We start from the raw sequence: 20,342 nt of genomic DNA, 5'->3' as shown, positions 1-20,342 counted from the left end.
TTATGGATCTGCTGGAATTGGGGCAGATGATTTTTTTCAGATTTGATAAATATCTTTGTCCCTAAATAGCTTTTATATGTTGTTCCACTATATTCTGCTGTTTCGCGAATGTCTTTGCTTTTGCGATAACTCCTTTGGAGAGACTTTTAATGATGATTTGTTTCTGGTTCCTCGTTAGCTTTTTTCACAGTATCCTTATTAATGTTGTGCTTATATGCAGTTGTCTCAGCCCACAATTCCATTAATCTGTGATAAAATACAGCAAATTTTGGAACCAAAAGTTTCAGCGATGCCTCAAATCTTGACGATTTGTTTGTTATTTATGCACATAAACCACTAATTTGTGGGTTTGCACTTCTGTGTTGCATGAACAAGCAGCACACATAAATCAGTATCTTTTGCAACAGCAACTACTTTTGCATCTTTCGAGTTACCATGCAAAATATTCTGGTTTCCGCCTTTTTGTGGTTACATCTTGGAGGGACTTCTACTTGCTTTTTGAAGTCTCCGATGCTTCTCCTCCTTAAGCTACGATAAATTGAATTGTCAGGGGCCTGTGACCCTCAGCGCTTCGAAAGAATTCGGGAGCAAGTCTCATAAGATTCTCTTTTTTTCATCAATGTAAAAATACTCTTCTTACTTTGGAGTATCTTTTGCTCTCCACTTTTTATATGCACTTGCCTTGCTGACTCTCTTTTGCCGTTAGCTTGCTCGTGTGCTGTTTCTAAATATTTAGCATTGACTTTGTTTCCACTTTCATTGCTTTAGCCTCATAAGGAGGATTAGCACATCCATGAATGTTCTTGAACCAAACACTGAATGTTTCCTTGGGTTTGATGCTACGAACTCAGGCCGTCTCATCAAATCTCCATCTGGCGTTTTCTGGTGGCGTTTTTACAAAATGTTCTCACGGACTGATGACACTAGCGCTAACATGGAAGAAATATTTCAAAGAAATGAGCTATTTTGCTCGAATGGTAGGTTGTTGCTAGAAACGAAAGTATAGTCAGAAACTTAAGCTGCATTCTGGGGCACAAAGATCCAAGAAAACAGCGAAAGCAGTCTCAATAATGAACGAAGACCACCAAGCTTTCGTGATTGGCAAGGCATTTTCATATCCCATCAAAACCATAACTCTAGTCTTGAAACTCCTGAAGGTGTACTGTGACTAGGAGATAAAGTTGTTCTTCTTAATTTCATGTGTAAGGAGCCAGATCCATATATAAATCCACCATCAGAAAAATGACAGATGGAGTATTTTATTCATGAGATGGCCTTATTTCGCAGCAGAAGATAGCCTTATTGAAAAAAGTCATGCACCTTCAGCACATCGGTAGGACATCTTGGATAGCCTATGTTGCCAAGACATTCTTCCGATTTAGTGTAACATTCAAATGCGGATGCAGAGAAATCATTGTCCGGTTCAAATATGGAGCAAGACTTTGCAACTTCGGAGGAAGAAGTGACTCACTCGTCAGATAGTAACGACTTCTTTTTTTAAACTTTGGCTATTGCGGTTGGCACAAATTCAATTTAAATGAACTAAATACTAATTATTTTGATTGAAAAACATATGGAAGAAAAGCTTTTGCTGACAGCCAGCTTCATATTAAAACAAAATTATGCTAACGTATCATTTTATGACAATAAAATATTTGATGACGTCATGCAAAATTTGTTATGACGTCATAATGAAAATAGTTATGTCGGCAAATCTTGCTTAAATATATATCATTTGAAAGCTTGCAATGAGACGAGTCAAAATATGTAAGTTGTGTTAAAAAATAACCCTTTAGTGAGGAGCTAGCGATGATTTTGTCTGACTTTTTACCGTTAAATGACGTCATCAGTCACGTGACATCCAAGCATTTTCAAAAAAGTCACCTGGCAGATTATGAAAGCCTGACCTCCCTACTACCAGAATCCGTTGAGAAAGCAAACATTAGCTTGAATGTCAGATTGTCAGGCTATATGTCCTGTCTATATGACTGTCACAATAAAAGGTTTAGCCATTGAGTATTGTATATAGTTGTGCAGAAATTGTTTTAATGCATTTTACTGCCTTGCAAACTGAGGAACATATATTCACACAAATAAGCTGACACCAAACCTTTATGAAGAGTAAGACCTGGTTATAGCTAGTTCATTTGATACCTGCAGGCAACTATACTTTGGCATAAAAACATATATTTTGTTTCACTAAAAATTGAGTCACTACTTGTTGAAACTATTCATGAAACATTGCCTTAAATATATAAAATGATATAAATAATTTTTTTCTTTGCCACAAAGCGAATATTATATCACCTCAAAATGTCTGTATTTAAGTGTTCTGCATCATACAGAGCCCCATTCTTTGAAAGCATATTCATGGTCTTGTAGGATTTGTAAATTAATTCTTTTGAAAAAATGATGCATTGTCCCACTTTATCTTAACTTAATTCTTAAAAAGCTTAGTTATAAGTGAATAGTTATAATTTGTTGGTTTGCATGGACAAGCATGCTTAAGAAGCTAATCATCTTTAATTCAAAACTTTTCAGGCTTTTTTAAAACACACAGTGTCAAATGCTTGATATGTTTCTTTCTTTTTAAATCTGACTTTTCATCAGTGAGTTGGCTTAATTTCTAAAATCACCTAAGGATATTAGAGAGAAATAAAAACTGATGCATCAGCCTATCAGAAATAATTCAAATGAAGGTGAATTGCAAAAGATCAAGAAGAATTTTCCATAGAATAAATTATTGTTCAGCAATGTTTTGTCATTATCTGCCCATAAGTAACAGAGGGTCTCCTGGATTGGCGCATACCTTTGATTAAACTGATCTTAAGATCTGTGATTATGATTATGTGTGATGACTTCAAGATTATGATTTTAAGATCATAGTCTGTGAAACATCAGCTAATGTTCTTTATTTCTTATTCAATTGAATTGGCCTTTTGCAAATAGAATAAAGACAGCAATTTTGCACAAAAAACAATTAAATAATATAATGGTAATACAGATAAAATATTGTTATTCATTAATTATTGATATATGCAGATAAACACTAGAAAGGCAGATAGTGGTTATTACAATTATACAATTATTTCTGACATATCTTGAATTTCCTAATACAGATAATATTTACATACCAAAAGAATTCATCAGTCATTACTGGCTTTTCTTGAAATTTGACCAGATGACGTCATAACAGCTATACAGCTAATCTTTTGAGTAAAGCAGTCAATGGGGGATACATGCGATGTCTGTTGTTTGTATCATATTCATACACCAACAAACATCTTACCTAATTGACAAAAAGGAAGGAAATGTATAAAAAACAATGATCAAAATGGTCATCATAATCAAAATAATCCTGTATCTCGAGAGGATGCAAATGCTCTTTTCATGCATCAAGTATTTGTTTTCAGCCATATTTAGGCATCATATTTAGGCATATTTACCACAGGCAGTGCTTCTAAAAAAATGCCCTGTTCCTACCTGTGCAATCAGCATAGAAAGGCCTGCTTTTACCTGTGTACTTGATTTAATAAATATACTAGATCGCATGTTGTACAACATAATAGAAAAAACTACGAATTTAAGTTAATTGTACTAGGAATAAGTAATAGATAATTAATTGATGATGTTTCGAGCATAGCCCGTTATCAAGTGATTTTAGTTAACAAAGAACCAGATTTCAATTTGATAGCCATAACAATACATTTCAGCCTGGGAACTTTGAAAAGAGGTAAACACAAAATCAGTTTAGCCATTTGCCAATTGTTGTTTTTATCTGCCTGGGCCACAGCCTATGTAAACTTAGAGTTTTAAAGTTGGACCTGCATTATGATTAAGATGTAGAGACAGAAATCATGTTGAAAGATCACAATGCGACATCATATACATGCACAGTAAATCTGTACCTTCCTCATCCTCCACCAGGTGGTGGGGCAAACCCAGGTCCAGCTCCTCCACCTAAAAAGTATCAAGAATGATTCACCCTTTAAAAAAATGGTGAATAGTCGACAATGCAAACAAAATAGCCTTATATTCTTAGATAAGAACCAGGAGCGTTTCTCTCACAACAATATGTTTGAGTGGACAATATTGGTTCCACACATTATGTGCAAAGAGAGGGGGAGTGGTTAGAAAACATATGACCATATACAAGGGGGTTGATGCTCATTAAAAAGTATGAAACTCTTTTAAATACAATTATCGCATTTAGAAAGCCGACAAAATCTCATTGTAAAAACATTTGTACACAGAGACAAGGTAGAGCATAGGTATTCAGGATGCAAGCCTATGAAAGAAAAGGACAGGCAGCAGTCAAAAACAGAAAGTCTTGTGTACATACTTAATGGATTCCATCTAAACCCATTTAACTTATTGAAGTTTAAACAAATGTTATACCTCCTCCTCCTATTCTTCCAATTCTTCTTCCTGGTGGCCTAGGTGGGCTGCAAAAGGACAATAAACATTTCAAATAAGAATTAGTCTTTATAGACTTGGCAATCAATAGCTAGATGTTATATATACACTTAGTGAGCAAAAGTATTGCACAAATTTGACAAAAATAAATTCACTTTTGTGAAGACATTAGGCATCTTTTTATAGTCAATTACCAATCAAACCAATTTTCAAACTGTTGGCAAAACCTTTGAGTTAATGATTGTAAAAAATTACTTTTTCAAAAGTAAAATAGTATAACTTGTTATCAGACAGTCTCGCAGCTTTGAAACCTTTGTGAGGCTTGCTAGAAGTTTGTCAAAATGTTTTGTAACAGGTTCTGTTAATCGCAACATGGCAAGTTCAGAAAAACATTTGCAAGTTCACATTTAGGTGTTGGAGTACCAAGTTGATCATTAATGGCCTTGTATTTGGGAGAAAATGGCATATTTTAAGCCATTTGATTATGCCTACATACTCTTTTCTAGCCATTGAGGCACTTGAGTGAGCCTGTTTATCGCTGGAATTTTGGTATTTTCATTTAATGAGAGGACAATGTGTTGTTTTACGGAATTTGCAGCATTATTTGTTCCCATTACAACATCACAATCAATTGGAAAAAAAATGGACTTGACAATTTTTGTTGATTGAATTCTGCTGCAACATATCACAAAACAGCAGCTGCGATTAGGCCCAGTGAAGCTCCAAAAATTTCCAAGCAAAACGTTTAGCATATTTGCCAACAAAAGTGAGGAAAATGAGCAGTTCTAGACACCCAAGCATAAAGTAAGTTCATTTCAATATTACAAATTGGTGCCAATAAAAGCTTTTTGATAGCACATGTTTCACAGGTACTTCAATCATCATGGCTCAATTTTTGTATTCTTGCAAATGTTGATATTGTTTAGAAATAGGCAAAAATCAATAATATTCTTGCATTCACTATTTTCAGCATCAAACCTTGATAAATTTTCCAACATATTCCAGTTAAAAAGTCATCTTACAACTTTTATGAAAGTTGCTTTGGCCATTTCAATTTTGGTTCATTAAAAAATTTTGCTTCAGTGCGGCCATTTCTGTTTCAGCCTGTGCAATACTTTTGCTCACTAAGTGTACTTCTATAATATTTATCAATGAATTAATCTTATTTCAATACATTGTGTCTTAGGCCTCACTTCAAAAAACATGTATAAGGTGGTATAATTAGAATCATTGGGGAAATATTCTTTTGGCTACACTTTATGCTTGGGAAAATGGTATGTTTTACACCCCAAAAACTGAGGTAAAGGAGAAACACAGAGAGCCAAGCTTTTTCAACAGAAGCTTTTGAATAACAGCATGGTCTGTGAACTTCTGAAAAACAGACCAGACTGTTTTAAAAGCTGATCTCATAATTTGCAAATAGTTTTAGCTGTTTATTGAAGTCAATAAGATAAAGAGAGAGTGTTCATTTCAGTCCAGGTATAAAAATTCCTGAAATTAGTCAGCAAATTATGACACTAATGAAATTGCTTATTTATTGTCTTTTTGCATAACAGCGTTGACAAGAAAGCAGAATAGCAAGGAGGCCCAAAGCCTGCACTTAGTTTCCCTTCTGTTTATTCTCTATTCTGTGCTTTTTCTCCACACTACATATATCTTGTTAGTACATTATCTTTCTTTTTTTATATCTAAAGAGATAATAGCTTAATCATAGGGAATTATAGAAAAAACTTACCCTCCTCCAGGTTTATAGTTTGATGACTCATATCCTTTACCTTTCTTTGTCAAATCAGGCTGCATAGATAGAATTTACCATACAATCAAATAACAAATTTACCAATAGACCAACAGGATAATAAAAGTGCAGTTAGATTTTCAGTGTCAAGTGTTACCCCCTCTGAACAATAGTACTTTGTTTGCAGTTTTGTTTCACAAAAACAGCGGCTGATATCCTGGAATATGTTATTAGACTGAGGAGGCTAATAACGTATGAGTAAAATACAATGGCTTTAATCCCTGTTTTCTAAGGAGAATATGTCACATTCACAAGGTAGAACAAAGGTAATGGCCAATCCTGATAAACGGAGATGTTAGCAAGGGTTATTGTTGACATTTTTCAAAGGGAGATTGAAAGCGAAAAAATTCCAATAAAAGTCTATTGACATGTGGAGCCTTGAGCATGAATCCAATTAGGGTGTATGAAAATAAACAATGACGGCCACTACAGCCTATAGCTATGGAAAATTTTGTTATTAGACTACAATAACACTGTAAACTGGGCCTGGCATTGAAGTATTTTGAAAAATGACAGTGAAGTCATAATAGAGAAAAATGTACTTACCGAGAACATGGTCTGAAAGCTGAGGAAAAGAAAAACATAAATATGAGAAGACATCTTCATAACTGAATAAAATTATAAATGATTTACACAAATGGCTTTTAACAATATGTATATGTCAATATGAAAAGGCTTCAATATTTGATAGGATAACTTGGTGCTAATGCTGCAATCTACCTCAAATAAGCTTTTCCATTTTTGCTGTGTTCATATCATCTAAACTGCCCTTTAATTTAATTAAATCATTCTGTGGATTTAACTCATAACTTTCATCAAGCCAGACTGACTTTCAATTCAAATTAGATTTTCCCTCCTTATTCAATTTACAAAGTCGTATTACAGAAAGGTCTGACGTTCGCTAAGCGACCCAAAGTGACTTCCCTAACTAAAGTCAAGTTTATATAATAACAACAAAAATCTTTAAATGCGAGGAGACAGGTTGTGCTTAATTGGAAACCATTGACCCTTTTCTAACCCAACCAAGAATACATATTTCCTCAGAGCTGCATTGCTGTTTTAGTCATAAAACCTTTAAAAAGGTAAACAAAGTTCAAGAAAAATTCGCAAGCAAGACACTCACAATAATACGATGAAGTTTATAATTCCCCAAAAAGTATCTTGAATTATTGATATTCGCCATGGGGACTTTGACTCTGAAAGATGTCCTATGATAAAAAAGTTTAGAAAATACAGATACTGAAAATGCAACATTAATTGAAAAAGCTCGCACGCAAAAAGCAACTTTTTACCAAATTTGAAAGGAAGGCTAGGCCTACTAGGCCAAAGCACTAAAGTTTTGTGGATATGCCCAACAACGGTTTGGCGCAATAATGACCAATTAAAAGACTGCGAATAAAATAATATGGAATGAAAGTATGCTTACCACTTTCTGATATGTAAACCATGACTTGTTTTCCTAAAATACTTAAATAAAATTATTTAACTACGATAAATTCCACCTTCTTGTTATGCTTTATTATACTCAAACTTCTTTCTCGCTACGACGCAATGGCCTCGTCACCAATATGAGATTAAATGGACTCGTGCAGTAGTGAAAATACAAGAAAATAAAAAGATCGTAGGTATATATGGAAAAGTGCACAATATTTCTAAGTTGTTTTATAGATTATTGATACCAGGCACGTTAGAGTACAGAGTTTCGCTGCATCCAGTTTTGATAGTATGCAAAACAGTTAAAAATGGCAAAGAAAGGTCTGGTGAAGTTCTCATAAAAATTGTGTTAATACAATAAGTCATGCAGATAAAACTAAGCGTGATAGATAGCAGGGCAAACTGGAAATGTGCTGTTATTTTTGCACTCGTGATAGTTTTAGTTATGTTCTGGCACTTCATGGGTAGCAGAAGGGTTTTGACAGCAGGGCTAAAGAGCATTGTTTTGTATGGTGGAGAGAACAAATTTGAATATAATTATGAAGTCCTTGGCTTGCTTAATCACAACAACATGGCAAGGTTATCGGCTGCAGTGGATCCAGTGACACGAGATTTACTTCAAAAGGATAATAACCGCTTATTTCATTTAGTAACAACATTTGTCCCTTTTGACCATCCTGATGTTAGAAAAGGACTTCTAATAAATGATGACTTGCCACCAACTGACCAGGAAGTTGAGGCAAGAATGGCAGAAGTCACCAACTGCCTTCAACGAAATCTTGATCACAGTCTAATTGCATATGTTCATGTATTAGTTTTTCGTGAAGAAACACTAACATTTCTGCAAATGTTGGATATCAAGAATAGTCATAAACTTATTATACACAAGAATGAGGAGTCACCAACTTTAAAACAAGAGGTTTTGTATGCTGCAAAATATTTGAAAGGAAAGACAGTAATTGTCAGTCATCAAGATAACTACATCGGAGAAGGGTGGGAGAAGGTCAACCACAAGGTGTTGCAGAAGAAAAAGCTAATGTATGCATTGACGAGGCACCCATCTCCTCTTAAATGCAGTGCAACAACTACAGCTGCACATTGTGGTGAAGACTACCCTTACATGGGGAGCCATGACACTTTTGTCTTCCATGTACACACAAAATTTCCAGGTCATCAGCTTGTTGAAGTGGATGTCACTCCAAACATGGCGGGTATTGAAAATGTACTAATATGGATCTTTAAAACACGATTTAATTATAAGGTATTGAATCCATGTAAGGTGTTAACTGTTTATCATAGTCATTGTGTCTCTGTTCGAGAAATGGGAAGAGAAAGAATAAATGTAGAAGGTAAAAATGCTTTAGTGTATTTTACCTACCAACTAGAATAGCTCTAGATCATTATAATTTATGTCACAAAAAATTAATCTCTTATACATGAAGGCAGGGTCCACACCACCGAGGGGGGGCTGGAGGGGACACGGCCCCCTAACTTTTTTGGCAGACAAAATTATTTACAAAGAGCCTCTGTTTTGAAGCACTAAATTCAAGTTCAATTTGTAGAACCTGGCCCCTCCACCTTGTGACGTGGGCCCTAGAAGGTAATGATGGCCAAATTAAAATTGTCCAAGAGCTTCTATGGACAATTAGATAGTAAAATCTACTAACTTGTAAAATGAAACTATGCTGCTAATTAAGGTCACTTACAAATATTAGCCAAAATATTTGGAAAACTCAGTCTTCTTCTTAGAGGCTCTTCACATGAAAATTTTTCAGGCTGGTTTGGAACTCATGCCGGCCTGAGTTCAGTTCAGGTGTGCTAATTTTCTTCAAGCCAGCTTGAAAATTCAAACTGGTTTGGAATTGAATCTCAGGGCGGTATGAGTTTCAATTTGCCCTTCTCATGTGAACACTCAAAGGGATCTGACCAAACACCAAACTGAACTCAGGCCGGCACGAGTCTCAAACTGGCCTGAAATTTCTCATGTGAAGAGCCTCTTATAAATAAAGGCTTCTTCCACACAGATGCAGATTCCAAATCACAGGTTGTCAGAAAATTTTGTTTGCATCTGTCTACAAACTCTCAAATTAGAGATGCATTCTTAATTTTTCAAATAGCTATTACATTTATACATCTTAAGTACCAAAATCATCCTTGTTTATATTTGGTTACCTATATAGAAAGCTTCTTACAAAAGATAAGTGACATTGCTTCCTCCTCTCTAAAGCCAAGCAAACATTTTTACTACCATGATAACCCTTTTTAGTTTTGCAGCTTGCAGCATCAACTTTGTTTTGAAGGCAAATGGGAAATTTTGAAAAACTAAGTTTTTTAAGATTTTTTGGGCCTTTTTGCATAACATTTCAAATTTTTTATATATCATTTGAGCGCTATGCATATTTTCATGCCATGCTTTTAAGTGAAAATCTGTTTGTTGTGATAGCTCAAAAATGAAACAAATAATATGTAATTTGTTAAATGTTGTCTGTAATGAGGACTGTTATTTTAGGGTCAACGTAGCAAAAACAGTTCTGATGTTTTTTGTTTTGGATAATTTAATTTCCACATGTGTTTCTTTCTGATCCTTTCTTTCAGTTTGAAAAAGGCAACCAACTTGTTTAATGCAACTAAAGCCACAATAATAACTAAAAGCACATTTTGTTATTATTTCTACTTTTTATGTAATAAAAATGTTTCTAGACTGATATTCTTGGTTTACATTCCAAATCTTTGGAAATCCTGTATGTTTATACCTTCCCCGATCTCTTGATGGTATCCAGACTTTGCAAAATGCATGCCGTCTTTTGAAGTGGATAAAAACCTTCAGAGCTATATCATTCAATGCGATTCACATTTCTCCACATTGACTGATAACTACTGCAAGTTTTGGTCTATTGTTTGCTCCAACTGGTACATTCTAAAAACAAGAAACAATTTGATCTCAAACATTGTTTTCATTATTTCTCATTTTTATCATTATTTTTATCAACACCAGCATTATCATCAAATTCATTGTAACCAAAGGCTATTAACTTCTATGCAAAACATGATTGTAAAGCCATATTCAGAATACAAAATTCAAAACAAAATTTCAAAACAGTTGAGAAATTATAGAAATATGCCTTGAGTTGGATCTGTAAGGTATTTATGCAAACACAAGGGTGATCCATATCAGTTTTGAAGTAGATCTAAACTAAATTGAAGTCAAACATACCCAAAATAGACCTTATTACTATTTATGCATATGTCACTCATACCTTATTACTTTTTATGCCTTATTACTAGATGCATTTGTCATATGCCTAAAATGCTTGGGATGAGTGATTTACTCTACACTTCAAAATATTTTCACAGTAAGACCAGTGTTACATACTTTATATCATCAATATTTGATCAAAATATATAAGTAGCTCTACCTCGATTTTTCTCATGACAAGAAGGCCATCAATAACTTTACCTAGGAAGAAAATCTTCTTATTATAATGTAAGATGAAAATCATAATCCTTTTGAATATCTTTCACACTTCATTTGAACAAAGGACAAAATATTTCCATAGTCAGGTTATCTTGATATGACCACAGTGGGACCTTTGCAAAGGAAAATTGCAAGATTCTATTCTCAAGTCTGACAATTCAAGACTCAACAGCTTTAATGAAATGCTGACATTTAAGGTAGATTGAAAGCTAAATCAATATCTAAATATCAGCTGTCTACCAAAATAATATTTTATAAACATAAATTTCTGAGAAACATTTTAATTGAGCATTTCAAGAATTTCTTGGTTATTAAACAAAATAGGCATTAAAAACAGATCATTGAGAACTATCATTCTGACTGATTATGATAAACATTAAGAGTAAACAGTTTAAAAATCTGCAACATGGAAACTAAAACTAAAAAAAGTATTTTCAAAAGTAGATAGCCATGGAAAAATCCTTACAAAAGACCCACTTACCAAAAACAACATGCTTTGAGTCTAGAAAGTCACACTTTTCGCAGGTGATAAAGAACTGAAATAAAAATTTATGTGGTTACATCATAATTTATCTCGCAGGTATCTTAAAAGTCAAATGAAACACATTACATTAGCATGTAATCTTGCAAATGGCATACTGTTGGCCATTACACTACCATTTTGGCTTTGTATTGTGCTACATATTGTAAGAATTGCATTAGCAAACTGTCTAACCTACAATGCATTACTGATAATATCTAGTAACATAATTTTGCCTACACAACAAGGGGTGTCATAGGACTGGACACTTATACTGTGTTATGACGATCAGTTAGTCTTAAGCCTCTAAACCAGTTTAATGCTGTCCTATTTGCTCTGAAAGAGTTTATGGCTAAGCACAAGTAACATTAATTCTAGTTTGCAACAGGGGGAGGCTGATGAAGGATAATTTCCACTAACAAAGATATGTTGTCAACTTTACCTACCAATGCCTTCAGACAATTTCACAGGACAGCCAATTATCTTCTAACAAGTACATAGCTATCCCAAAAGGTTATAGTGGGATTGTACAACACCTTCTTTGCTTTTCTAACCACTATTCAGGGGTGTCATCCATAAAAGTTAGGAAGGGGGCTGTGCTGTAGAAGTCACACCAAGGAATACACTCACAGTTACACCCTCACATCCTGGATTCTTACATTTGTTTTAGAGATTTTCTGTTGGGCATATGTAATTATTCAAACTGTTCACTGCCTGTAAAAGGCTAATATAAACTTCTCTTCATGGAAAATCTATGCAATGATAAAGGGTATGTGGTAATTGCCAAGTAAGGAATGCACCCAACCAAACCTGTACTGGCTTGGCAAGTGGGGACTGCATCCCCCCCAAATCTCTCTTGAATTTAACTGATATCTTTTTGTTATCTTTGCTGAGCCCCCCTTCACAGCACCGCTGCCACTGTTTAATTAATAAATCAATTTATTAGCAACATTTTTTCAGTTAGTCAGTCAGTCAGCTTTTGAATTAGCCATTTGCTCACAACCAGAGTAGCTTTCTATGACTACTCAAAAAACAGGCAATTCTGAAGCTACATAAGCCTAGTCTCAGCAAAGTTAAGAGAGTATTACATTTCGCACACAGACCTCCTCTTTTCAGAAACTGAGAAAGTCTCCTGATCATCAGGTAAATGAAATCAAATGAATGATAAATTAAAAGCTTTTAATACTGACCTGACAACCATTTGTATTTGGACCACTATTTGCCTGTAACAAAAAGTGATAATATTTATCTAGTTACCAATTACAAATATATAATGGATGGATCTAGCATCCAGACTGCAAAATTTGGTCTTCACTTAGAATGCAATAATTTTCATCTTTTATTCCAAGTGCGCATTGTTAATAATCTGCTGTAAAATGTCTGTGCATATTCTAATTTTATCTGGTCATGTCCCTTTCGAATATTCCATAATTTAAACCTCTAACTTCTGCTGACAAGAAAAAACAGAGAATCTCTGTTATCTGATACATCTCTTTGAAAGCCTGTTGCTACAAATTTTGTGCACAAATGTCTCCCAAAACATTCATTATCAACAAATTTGCATATTACCGTTCTGGTATTCCCTGCATAGGAAAAACAGTTTACAGATTACAGTCTGGTGTAGTCATGTAAAATGAAAAAATTACCATGGAAAGTAGCCCTGGAGACTCATGTTTAAGCTTAAAGTTCTCATCTTGGAATGGAACACCTTTTCCTCCATAAATACTGCAAACACCTTTGCCATCTCCCTAAAGGAAACAGGAAAAAGAGTCAAAAACAATCTTCAATGTCTAAAAAATAGGGCATTTATAAGGCATAACTATTGATAGCAATTACAAATACAAACAAAAAAAAGGATACCTGCTGAAGAAAGAGGTGGGTCTGAGTTTGAAAGCTATTAATATTGTTTATTAATTAAATTTCTTATCATATTCTACCATCACATTGACTTACCAACACAAGCTACTGTCATATACAGAGGGTGTTGAAATTTTACTTCTGGCCAGTGTTATATTTATATCTCTGCTACTTACATGCATATACCTCAACTGTTAATTTTGGAATGTACATGCATGCAATGCTGCACAGAGAAATTCTGAATCTGTTTGACAGTTTTACCAAGTTGAGTTAATAAGTATCTGATAGATGCAGTGACATGCCATTTTTATTGTGAATTTATGTCTTAGCAAAGTAAATTATTAGAGTTGATCAATTTTCTATGTCTTTGCCTATTTGATGTTGATTGAAACATTCTAGTACCATTTGAGATGGTCAGCTCAATCAATGATTAGAAACCTTAACAAAAAACAATAAGGTTGTGCCACTTTGTTGGAAAATCTGTGAATGTTGCCCTCCTTGTACAAAACAAACATAAAATCAATTTTTGAGAGGTTTATTTCTAAAATCAACTTCCTTATTATATTTTTATCTTATAATACATACACTTTTGAGTTTTAATGTTGTTCTCCACAAAAAATAATGACTATTTCAAATTGTAAGGTTTTGCTGTTTCCAGTACTTTTCAATTCCCTAAAATTCCAACTTCCCAAAGAGTCCCCAGGATACTTTTGCTGATACCATAATATATAATAACCAGCATTATGTGTGAACAAAATTTAAAGGACAAGTGACACGCTTTTGGCGCCAAATTTTTTTTTTCTTTTAACTTAAAGTATAATGCTGTATGAGAGTGTTGTTGAAATATTTTTCCTTTCTGATTTCATTTTCCCACTTAAAAACCCATTTGAAATTATGGCGGGAAATGAATCACGTGACACCGTGACGTAGATTGTGATAATTTGTTATTGCTGCTACTGGTATAGAGTGCAATATTAACGTTTACAACACGCTTGTAAACGAATACAGTTCGTCTGGACCTGTCGCGTCGTGTTTCGTAAACTCTCTATCAATTACAGGAAAATTCTGAGTTATCACAATGTATGTCATAGGGTCACGTGATACAAAGCAAAATCGCGCCCCCTGCGCCCCCTGATTAGAATTTTTTGTTCCAAACCAGAAAAAACTTACTTCTAAAAGATGATCTATAAGTTAATGAAAAGAAACGATAGGGTGAAAAGTGTGTCACTTGTCCTTTAAACCATCAAAGTGTATTCCATCCTACTTTTCTAGGGGATCAAACAGGGACTACATTTTTTTAAATTATGGCCCAGAGCCATTTTTAAAGTGTCATAGTTTCTGAAATAATGATTTCTAACTTCTGATTTACTCAAAAATAGCAGTTACCTTTACAAAGATACACAAAAAATAAGCTTTGCTACATCTAGATATTCTGAATTTAAACCCAGGCCCTTAAAATTTCAATTTTTTACTTCTGGAAGTAAATATTTAGCAATTCTAGGCTGCCGTTATGGGCCAAATATTAAGTATGAGGTATGAATGTTTTGCAATTTTTTCTGATACTGTTCCCCACAAAATTCTAGAGTATCAGTTTTGCAGAGGCTACCTAAATCAGATCAAGAAGTATAGGAGATCAAATTTTGCAAAATTGTGTTTCCACCTCCCGGAATTCTGCATAAGAGCAAAAGCTGGAAACTTTGAAGAACTATATCCTTGGGATAATATAGTTAGTAAATGAATTGAGTACCAGCATGAAAATATAATAGTTTGATTGTTAAAAACACGATGTTTCGAGCATGTACTTGTTATCAAGTGCATGCTCAAAACATGGATGAAGTACCACACGCAATGTGCATATTCGATTGGATTTATCTTTAGGATGCTACAAGATTGGGATTCCTATCATATATACCTGAACATTTTCATAAATTTTCATGAAAATCTGAGATTGTGCATGTGGGACCCCTTTCAAAATTAGGCTCATTTGGCATGGTATGACCCATATGATAAATTAAATAACCAAGTACGTTACATGCACTTACGCTTACAAAATCACCTCCTTGAATCATGAAGTCCTTTATGACTCTGTTTTGTGGAAAAAATAATTTTTCATAATATATTTAATGTAAATTCAGCGAAAAAATTCACATTTTTATTTTAATTACTTTTTTAAAATCATTGCTATTTTTCAATTTTGCTAAGTAAGGTTACATTGGCAAGCATGTCCAATGGAGGGGGCTGAGGGCTATAGTCCTAAAGTTATGCATTTGTCAGAAAACTTGGGAAATTTAGTCAGCATGCCAGAAATTCCCATTGTAATTGTGCTGTATAAATTCTAGAAAAATCCACACACAATACATGTTATTAAAGAAAGTTTGATCTTTTACTGAAAGTGGTATGTGTATCCCAGAAGAAAAGGTATCCCTCACCTGGACAGAATAATCTAATTAACCACTTACCTATGGAAATTGGCTCCCTTATAACCAACAGGAAGTCCATCCTTTCTGAAATTTTTAGCAACTTCAAGTTAAAACAGGACTTTAAAATAATTCAAAAAGGTAGCACTGACACCAAGAAACAAACTTTAAAAAGTTCAACGAATTGCAAAAATAAAAATAATCTTATAATTTCTGAGTTCATGGTGTATTTACATTTCCCAATTTATACATTTGAATATTTTATTTGGATGCATTTATTTGAAAATTGGCTATCAATTTAAAATTGGTTGGTATGATGTTTGATGTTGGTGGTTGCCAACAAAATTTGATAACCATTTAAATTCCTATTTGTTGAACAACACAACAATCTATTTCTATACATTTTCAAACCAGCAAGGCAGGACTATTTCTAGTTTTCGATAGTATTCTAAGGCATTGACATATTAACATGCAGCAGACCCTATTGTGAACCCTGAATGGTTGACTGATGGTTTAGAGTGCCTTTTAAATAGTTTTTATATTCATGTTGTTCAAGCCAACAAAATCTTAGCTACTTTTTTATCAATTGATGTCAAATGATAATTGACATTGGCTGAGAAAATAAAATGCAAAAAAAGATATAAGAGAACGAAAAATACAAAAAACAAATACCATACAGTTTAACCATTATGGCTTGCTTTATCTTGAATTTATCATAGCAACAAAAGAACTAGACAAAACAACAAGTAAGAAAAAATTAACTTTTCTTCACCTGTATTCTCCAGTACAAAATTGTCTGCAAGACAAAAAGAGAGTTATAAGTTTCCATCAAAACAATGTTTTGTCTCCATTTATGTAGACATTCACCTCACTTCATACATGTCAGTTGTATAATGCTAAATAGTATTAGAGACAACCATGCAGGCTACAGTTCCAAGGACTGGATGATTTCCATGGCAAGGCATCAGATTTTTTGATAATATAAAACTTGAAAATTTACAAGGGACTTGTTACAGGTGGAACTGTTTACCCTTAGTTGCTAATCACTTGCAAATCTCTTACAAACTTGTTTTCACAATAAAAACAATACATTTATAAAAAGACACTTTGATTGGTGGTCAGGTAATTTTCAAAACAATTTTTTTTAACATTAACATACTTCAAATTTCTGAACATTAAGGAAAATATACATTCATTCTCACCTAAAATTCTCAGCAGTTTTTGGAACAACATCAGCAAATAACTCCATCTTCATTCTACCTATGTCCTACAAAAAATATGGTAAACAGCCTTAAAAGTGTTATCTTAAGTGTTAAAATGGTTAGAAAATTAAAATTTTCCCAAAAGAACAACCCACATAGCATATCAATATCACGATAACTGGATTCAATTCTTTTTCAGAATTGCTATATCACGTCTCATTTTATTGCTATTGCTGTTCAAAGTTTTGCCTAGAATCTGAGATGTAATTGGGGGCCTAGAGTCACATGGTTTGATCCACACAAACGGCCAAAGAGGTGGAGTTGACAACAATTTCAACGAATTGAGTTCTTGCTTCGTAACAATATTAAGCAAATACCAAGCTAGATTGAATATATATAGAGAAAGTTAATTCATAAAGTCCAGTTCATTTTTCACCCTCTGTGAGGAAAACTGAGAATAATTGAAAACTTGATGACCAGACAATAAGTTGAAGGGTGTAGGATGTATTTAAAGGCAGTGTGTGGTGCTCTTCCTTTAAAGGTGGTGTGTAGTACATATGGTTGTTGAATTTTGAGGGTCATTGATATTAGAAGCTTGACAAACTAGTAAAACTGATCAATAATAGCAAGGAGACGTCCATTGTTACAAAATGGCAACTTGCTGAATTAGAAATTGTGTTCTTTGTTGCGTTAAACCAATGAATAGCACATCGTACTGCCTTTGTTCAATATAGAAAATCACATTTTATGCCATGTTCAAGTTAGAAATACTTTTTATCGGCTCTTTGCATTTTACAGAAAATGTTGGAAACCAACTTTCCATATTGGGTAACGCGTCGGAAAAATCATACAAGTTTCCAACCTGGATAAAGGCAAACTGTGTAAATACAGGTTCAGGTTCATTTTATTTTAAATTCCACAACATACATTTCCACAAAATACTAATAACAATACAGCAACATCAAATATCAAACAATAACTATAACAATAAGATATGGAACACAAATACACTTATAGATGCTGACGTTTGAAGCATAAACATGTCTCCTAGAAATGAAGACAGTATTTTCATTTGGCATTATATGCTTCACTAAAGCAGTTAGAACATACATACATCTACAACATTGTTTTTCTTGTCTCTCTCCAGTCTCGCTCCAGATTACAAGGCCTAACGCAACAAGTCGCTCATTCACCACATGGCGATCGTGCTCATGACAAAATCAATTAAAAAAGAACCTCACCTGTCCACCGACAGCGATGTCAAAAAAAACAACTGGATTATTTGGATTGGAAGCTCCTGTCGTCATGATTTTGTTGATTTGGTCACAGTTTCGCTGCTAAAAAGATATTCCCGCCAGGGTTACATTATCGGCCACATTGCAACTGCCTCAAGTTCAAAAGGCAGCCTCTTTATTTCATTCTATAATTATCTTTTGTTTGATTTATGTGGTTTGTGGGTTTGATTTATTATAAGCATTATAAAGGTTGTACTCACTTACACGCACATGTAGGAATAGAGTTATTCGTAAACAACCTGTGTATGAAAGGGGGCTCAGTTGAGCTTAAAGGACAAGTGACACACTTTTCACCCTATCTTTTCTTTTCATTTACTAATAGATCATCATTTAGAAGTAAGTTTTTCCTGGTTTAGAACAAAAAATTCTAATCAGGGGGCGCAGGGGGCGCGATTTTCCTTTTTATCACGTGACCCTATGACGTACATTGTGATAACTCGGAATTTTTCTGTCATTAATAGAGAGTTTACGAAACACGACGCGACATGTCCAGACGAACTGAATTCGGTTAGAAGCGTGTTGTAAACGTTAATATTGCACTGTATACCAGTAGCAGCAATAACAAATTATCACAATCTACGTCACGGTGTCACGTGATTCATTTCCCGCCATAATTTGAAAAGGGTTTTTAAGTAGGAAAATGAAATCAGAAAGGAAAAATATTTCAACAGCACTCTCATACAGCATTTTACTTTAAGTTAAAAGAAGAAAAACATTTGGCGCCAAAAGCGTGTCACTTGTCCTTTAAGAATATCTAGTCTCAGAAATCTTAGTGAGCACTTTATTGACTTCTCTGAAACACACAAACACAACAGTCATAAGATAATAGTTTTATATGCTGCTTTTCATAGCTTTAAGATAATAGCTCTTTTGATGCAAATTCAAATTCTAATGACGAAAGTAGACGGCCCACAGAACAGAGCAGATGCATTTGTCTTTATGTCTTTTGTAAGGTGTTCAACAACTGTTCACTGTCTTTCATTCAAGGCTTTTTGCATCCATATTGTTAGTGCTACTGTTCAGGAAATATAGCTTTTTGATGTATATGCAAATTCTTAGGACGAAAGTAGACGGCCCACAGAACAGAGCACATGTATTTGTCTTAATGTATCTTACAAGGTGTTTCACAACTGTTCGCTGTTTTTCACTTCAGTCTATTGTCAACCCTGCATCCATGATGTAGAAAACCCATCATATTGATTTAATATTTTGCTTATTCTGCTGTTCAGAAAAGATAACTCTGTTTTGAGTCGTCAATGTTATTGTGAAATATTATTGTTTAATTTAGTTTGTGAATTGGTCAATCGTCGTAGAATGTGTTCAAACGACGTTTATTGCGCATAGTTCATTAAATTTCATTCCATTATATTTAAGAGCACTTTTGAATCTATGATTCAATTTCTGAGTAATCACAAATTAACCACAAGTTAATCAAAAATTAATTATTTTAATCACTAAAAATAAAAAAAATGACATACAAAATTGATTCAATCACAAATCAATCACTCGTGATTATTAATCTCGCACTCCATTTTTAAGAGTAATTTGCCCCTCCTTGTCCACTTGTGAACAGTCGATATTGTTTTCACCATGAATGCACAGATGCACAGATTTTGTTGAGACCGACGATTTTTCGGAAGGATAAAGTATTGCTTTCAGTCTCGTTTTGTAGCCTGGCGTCTTCGTTGGGAGCTTGGTCAGTGCTGAAAACGTGCATTCAACGCAGGTTGAGGCATATCAGCAGTCGGATCGACTCCATTAAGCATTGTGATATTGTGTGGACTGCAGGGCCGTGATGACCCACTTTGACTCGGGAAATTCATTTGTAGGCCCCTCGGATTTTTCTTCCTTTTAAGCTTTTATCATTTGTAAAATCAGAGTTTCATTTCCGCGACATTCATTTCAAAAAAAGATGACAACAAGAAACAAAC

The 20,342-nt window shown here is 34.1% G+C and overlaps 3 protein-coding genes across 3 annotated transcripts; 1 reads left to right on the top strand and 2 right to left on the bottom strand.

The window, feature by feature from the left end:
* Positions 1 to 354: 354 nt before the first annotated feature.
* LOC135688103 (selenoprotein K) lies at positions 355 to 7,792 on the bottom strand. Its single transcript, XM_065204811.2, has 7 exons — positions 7,638 to 7,792; positions 7,335 to 7,419; positions 6,758 to 6,776; positions 6,152 to 6,210; positions 4,399 to 4,445; positions 3,909 to 3,960; positions 355 to 3,289 (listed from the first exon to the last, which is right to left on the bottom strand). Exons 1-6 carry the CDS (start codon positions 7,657 to 7,659, stop codon positions 3,914 to 3,916), a joined length of 279 nt encoding a protein of 92 aa, XP_065060883.1. The 5' UTR covers positions 7,660 to 7,792; the 3' UTR covers positions 355 to 3,289; positions 3,909 to 3,913.
* An 11-nt stretch (positions 7,793 to 7,803) lies between these two features.
* Positions 7,804 to 10,125, top strand: LOC135688096 (uncharacterized). Its single transcript, XM_065204804.2, has one exon. The coding sequence runs from the start codon at positions 8,010 to 8,012 to the stop codon at positions 9,033 to 9,035; it is 1,026 nt and encodes a 341-aa protein (XP_065060876.1). The 5' UTR covers positions 7,804 to 8,009; the 3' UTR covers positions 9,036 to 10,125.
* Positions 10,126 to 10,251: 126 nt separating this feature from the next.
* LOC135688101 (peptidyl-prolyl cis-trans isomerase H) lies at positions 10,252 to 18,518 on the bottom strand. Its single transcript, XM_065204810.2, has 10 exons — positions 18,358 to 18,518; positions 17,117 to 17,181; positions 16,687 to 16,710; positions 15,957 to 16,001; positions 15,540 to 15,582; positions 13,287 to 13,388; positions 12,831 to 12,863; positions 11,602 to 11,656; positions 11,062 to 11,102; positions 10,252 to 10,562 (listed from the first exon to the last, which is right to left on the bottom strand). Exons 1-10 carry the CDS (start codon positions 18,421 to 18,423, stop codon positions 10,494 to 10,496), a joined length of 543 nt encoding a protein of 180 aa, XP_065060882.1. The 5' UTR covers positions 18,424 to 18,518; the 3' UTR covers positions 10,252 to 10,493.
* Between the last annotated feature and the right edge of the window lie 1,824 nt (positions 18,519 to 20,342).

Source organism: Rhopilema esculentum, chromosome 19 (assembly GCF_057945365.1).
Source record: "Rhopilema esculentum isolate cy_ngs chromosome 19, ASM5794536v1, whole genome shotgun sequence".
In the NCBI taxonomy this organism is placed as follows: domain Eukaryota; kingdom Metazoa; phylum Cnidaria; class Scyphozoa; order Rhizostomeae; family Rhizostomatidae; genus Rhopilema; species Rhopilema esculentum.
The sequence above is the reverse complement of the archived record's forward strand: the minus strand, read 5'-3'. Positions and strand labels throughout refer to the sequence as shown.

Coding starts and splice junctions, on each gene's coding strand:
- LOC135688103 (XM_065204811.2), bottom strand. CDS start 7,659: ATGGTTTACATATCAGAAAGTG. Junction 4,446..6,151: donor AACTATAAACCTGGAGGAGG/GTAAGTTTTTTC, acceptor GTCCTTTTGCAG/CCCACCTAGGCCACCAGGAA. Junction 3,961..4,398: donor TGGAAGAATAGGAGGAGGAG/GTATAACATTTG, acceptor GATACTTTTTAG/GTGGAGGAGCTGGACCTGGG.
- LOC135688096 (XM_065204804.2), top strand. CDS start 8,010: ATGCAGATAAAACTAAGCGTGATAGATAGCAGGGCAAACTGGAAATGT.
- LOC135688101 (XM_065204810.2), bottom strand. CDS start 18,423: ATGACGACAGGAGCTTCCAATCCAAATAATCCAGTTGTTTTTTTTGAC. Junction 16,711..17,116: donor AAAACTGCTGAGAATTTTAG/GTGAGAATGAAT, acceptor TTTGTCTTGCAG/ACAATTTTGTACTGGAGAAT. Junction 11,103..11,601: donor CTCAAAGCATGTTGTTTTTG/GTAAGTGGGTCT, acceptor TTTTCTTCCTAG/GTAAAGTTATTGATGGCCTT.